Raw genomic sequence first — 4,103 nt, 5'->3', positions numbered from 1 at the left:
ACCTGCTGCAGGCCCAATACGGGGATGTGATTTGTCTACCGGCGATCGGTCAAAATAGAGCTTATGATCGGGGGGATGTCCGAGACTCGGACACGTTTTATAAAAAGACCTGTCCTTGTTCCAACACTGAGAATCAATGCGAAATGCAGGAACGGAAGATTCTCCTCCGTTCGTGTCGTTGATTCGCAACCGAAATTAATACCCGAATAGGAATTCGCGTTAAACGCCTTACAATTCCCAATCAGAGGTAAACCGTATTTCGAAATCGCGGTCAATGATAAGATGTAATTGCTCGATCATCGCTCCATCTAGATTATAAACAATCTGCATACTGAGCAATTGCACATCGGTCATCGATATTTTATTCATTTTTCACGAGAATGCTGGCGTTGTACGCACGTAGGCCAGACATTCGGGAATTTGGGGAAAAAGTAATAAACGATTAGGAATACCCTGTCGCCATTCAATAATTACTTTATCTGGGTTTTGCATTCTGCAAAAGTTCCCGGATATGCATACAACATCACAGTATGATGTACGGTTTTTTGTATGTACAGGTACCCTATTGAAACATGTGTATTTGTCACTTGCACGCGTTCCTTACGTACTAACAGTACCTAATAATATGTGTATGTAATAATAGGAGTATCTTGTCTGGTCTTGTTTGACTCTTTCGGTTTGTTATTCGTCTGACCATACATTACCTACTGCCACCAGGCTAGACGCTGCGATCTGCTTGTCCTACTTTTATGTACGTACGTACGTACGGATATGTATATTCTGTAAAGAAAAATTCGTGATCCGTCCGATGGGAACGGTTGCCGAATTGGAGACGGGTGAAATATAAACAGAGCAGGGTGACCATTGTACTAACTTCGATTGACGTGTTTAAAGAACCTATGACAATGGGATACAATTGAAATTAATGAAAATATTAACCATCCTAGTGGAGTGGTTGCTTATGGACGAAATTATTCATCGTATTATTTCATAGTGTGCGTACAGAAACAAGGAATGTGCCGAGAGAGGCAGGTTTTACCTCTTTGTCCCACCACTAAACATCGGTCTCCGATTTTTCCGCAGTTTTAGCTGCTGCAGGTATAGGTAAAAGATCTTTGTTTAGCTGCTGCAGGTATAGGTAAAAGACCTTCACCCGCGCGAGCGTTATTAAATGGTCGCCAGATGTTGGCGTATACGACTGTCCGAAGCTACCTCCTTCGTCTTTGTCACGAAGGAAGTGAACATTTCAATTTTCAATTAACAATTTCGGACGGCATACAACTACAAGGCGTATAGAAAATATTGTACATTCTTTAAAGAAACACTTTACATTGCGCAATATCGAAAATTGTGCGTGCGCGCATGTGTGTGTACGTGTGTGTGTGTGTATGTGTGTGTGTACGTGTGTGTGTGTGTGTGTGTGTGTGTGTGTGTCGTAAATATGTGTGACCAAGTTTTGAGGTGTAAGAAAAAGACAAGAGTAATTAAAAAACCGTCCACTATTACAGGTACGATATGTAAAATGAGGTGGCGAAATATACGGGAATGCTACCGGAAATCTATTCAGAAATTGAGCACCAAGAGTGGGCAATCATCGAAACAGTTAAAATGTTACAAATATGCTGAACAGCTAGGATTCTTGAAGTCCACATTGGAGTGTAGAGAGACCGTGGGGAGCGTGTCTCAAGATGAAAAACACTATGGTAAGTAATATACTTTCTTTTTATTATTTTGTTTGTGAACACATTAAGCACAAATGGAAATATACATGTACAGACATAGCAGAGGAAGAGAGTATACAAATGCCAGTGCAGCAAGAAGTAACTGTACCGGAGGCAGGCCCGAGCCAACCAACGGGCAATGCAAGAAAACGGAAACGCCACGAAATAAATGACAATATTACATTAGTCATGGAGTACGTGCAGAAGCGAGAAGAAAAGCGTACTCCGGTTGACGCGTTCTTGGTATTAATGAAATCAATGATGGATGAATTGGATGAGGATGAATTTAGGACTACTAGGACCTACATATTTCGGTACCTCCAATCCATGTTAGCGGAAAAATATAAAAAAGTAGATGACAATAAAAAAGAATAAAAAAAAATTCACATTTCTTTCTTTCACATTTATTTCTATGTGCATACGTCAAATGTGCTCCTCTTGCCATGGCACGCTGCCAGCTTCCGAAAGGAAGTAATCCTTAAATTTCTCCCTCGTCGAAAGTGCCTCCGCACTTCTTCGGCCTCCTTGACGAGGCAGGTTCTCGAGAACATTCGTGACGATCTCTTTCGGTGCTAATGTTCCGGCCGCCACGTTGGTCGGTTCCTGCTGCAGGTTGCGGATAAAATTGTGCAAGATGCAGGGGATAAAATTATTTTGTCTGCATTTTGTGGATTTGCCCGCAACCACCGTTGGTACACGCGGAATTTTTGAGCTAAAATTCCAAACGTGTTCTCCACGGTACGCCTTGCACGAGTCAACCGATAGTTGAAGATCCACTTGTCGTGTGTTAACTCGGCACCCGGATATGAGCGCAAGAGGTACGTTTTTAGCGGAAACGCCTCGTCGGCAACGATGACGTGCGAGGTGGTAAGTTCGCTGCCAGGCAATTCCCTGTCCTCGGGCACATCCAGAGTGCCTGCCTCCAGTCGTAGGCCCAGCGCGTAATTGGCGAAAATTCCCCCAGCGCTGCTCTTTCCGTATCCCCCGACGTCCTCAGCGATGAATTTATAATTCGCATCAACACGAATTTATAATGCTAATAAGACGATGGAGAACGTTTTCTTATAATTGTAGTATTGCGATCCGGAATTGGCTGGCGCTTCTATTACTACATGCTTTCCATCTAATACGCCAATGCAGTTTGGAAAATTCCATTTCGCCCAAAAGTTGTCCGCAGTTCTTTTCCATGTGTCCTTTGTGGGTTCCGGTATTACCTCATGTAATAATGTACTTACAATGGTTGCACACGTTTCATTAACGATGCTGTTTACGGTCGTGTGTCCAAGACGGAAACTAAAACAAATTGTTTTGTGGGAGTCCCCAGTTGCCAGAAATCTGAAACGGATAGTATAAATTACGTAAAACACTGTACATGAAACTATGTATTGAAATGAACTTAAACATAAGGTATGTATCGCAGGCAAACCGCTAATCTTTGCTTTGCTGTAATGCTACACCGCCAGTTAGTGTCGGTCTTCGTTAAGTAGGGCTCCAATTTTATGATTTTTGAATATGTTATTCAATTTTGAAATAAAATTTCAAAACCAGAGCGCGGCAGTCTAAAGTATTCCATAAACTTCTCCTTGTAATCAGTGAGCCCTTATATCAGGATGGCAAATTCACCTTCTGTTTCACGGGTTTTCCAAAGAGGATGAACCCAATACCGCTTTTTCGAACGATTAGGATACACTACATTGCTTTTTTCTTCACTCTCTTCATCACTCTCTTCCTCTTCTGTTCTCTCTGTTTCGTTAGTATCCAGAATCATAGCTATAGCAAGAATATATAAGTGTGTTAAATCCATTTTCCGTCACTGATCTGAACACTGGCACAGCTCGTGGAAAACTGATGCGGAAGAGCGCTTGTCCACCGATTTTATGCATTTATACCTTCCATGCCCCCCTACTCTCTCCAACGGGAGCGGGCTTCCTTTATCTTAAATGGCAATGTTTAAATTTTGTCTTAATGCACTGTTGTCCTTGGCCCATCCGTCATCAAAAGTGTGAGAGGAGCGTATCCTGTGTCAGATTGAGGGACGCGGTATCGACCCGGAGGCAACTTTCATCACATTGACGTATACAATCTATCGACCGTAAGATGAAAATATCGACGAAATACATTAGATTGTAGCGAACCCTCCGCACTTTGGCTTCATAAAACTTCACTGCCCTTGAAATAATTTCTTGGGTAAATCGTACATTTCGGCGACATTTCCGTACTACCTACAGGATCCGAAAAATTATTACTCACGGATAGCCATTTCTTCAATGAATCATAAAGTATGATCTTTCACCCGCCCTATCAACTACCTTTTCATGGATACGAAATACCTCCCGCGATCCTTCGACAGTGAAAGAATCATCTATAAGAAATAAAAATATT

General features: G+C 42.1%; 2 protein-coding genes across 2 annotated transcripts; one reads left to right on the top strand and one right to left on the bottom strand.

Moving 5' to 3' along the window:
- The first annotated feature begins 1,410 nt into the window (after positions 1–1,410).
- Positions 1,411–2,297, top strand: LOC113464112 (uncharacterized). Its single transcript, XM_026812108.1, has 3 exons — positions 1,411–1,703; positions 1,777–2,072; positions 2,223–2,297. Exons 1-3 carry the CDS (start codon positions 1,442–1,444, stop codon positions 2,295–2,297), a joined length of 633 nt encoding a protein of 210 aa, XP_026667909.1. The 5' UTR covers positions 1,411–1,441.
- LOC113464110 (uncharacterized) lies at positions 2,294–2,914 on the bottom strand (the record flags this gene model as incomplete). The annotated part of the gene is made up of 2 exons (XM_026812107.1): positions 2,294–2,713; positions 2,768–2,914. Coding segments are annotated over 2 exons (567 nt in total), but the record flags the coding sequence as incomplete, so codon positions are not given.
- Positions 2,915–4,103: the final 1,189 nt, after the last annotated feature.

This window comes from Ceratina calcarata, unplaced genomic scaffold (genome assembly GCF_001652005.2).
Source record: "Ceratina calcarata isolate Rehan_Ccalc_2016 unplaced genomic scaffold, ASM165200v1 scaffold2555, whole genome shotgun sequence".
Lineage (NCBI taxonomy): Eukaryota > Metazoa > Arthropoda > Insecta > Hymenoptera > Apidae > Ceratina > Ceratina calcarata.
The sequence above is the reverse complement of the archived record's forward strand: the minus strand, read 5'-3'. Positions and strand labels throughout refer to the sequence as shown.

Bases quoted from the DNA above. Each gene is read 5' to 3' on its own strand.
- LOC113464112 (XM_026812108.1), top strand. From the start codon at position 1,442: ATGTGTGACCAAGTTTTGAGGTGTAAGAAAAAGACAAGAGTAATTAAA. The intron at 1,704-1,776 runs GTAAGTAATATA...ATACATGTACAG, and splicing joins TCAAGATGAAAAACACTATG to ACATAGCAGAGGAAGAGAGT. The intron at 2,073-2,222 runs GTAGATGACAAT...CCTCGTCGAAAG, and splicing joins TAGCGGAAAAATATAAAAAA to TGCCTCCGCACTTCTTCGGC.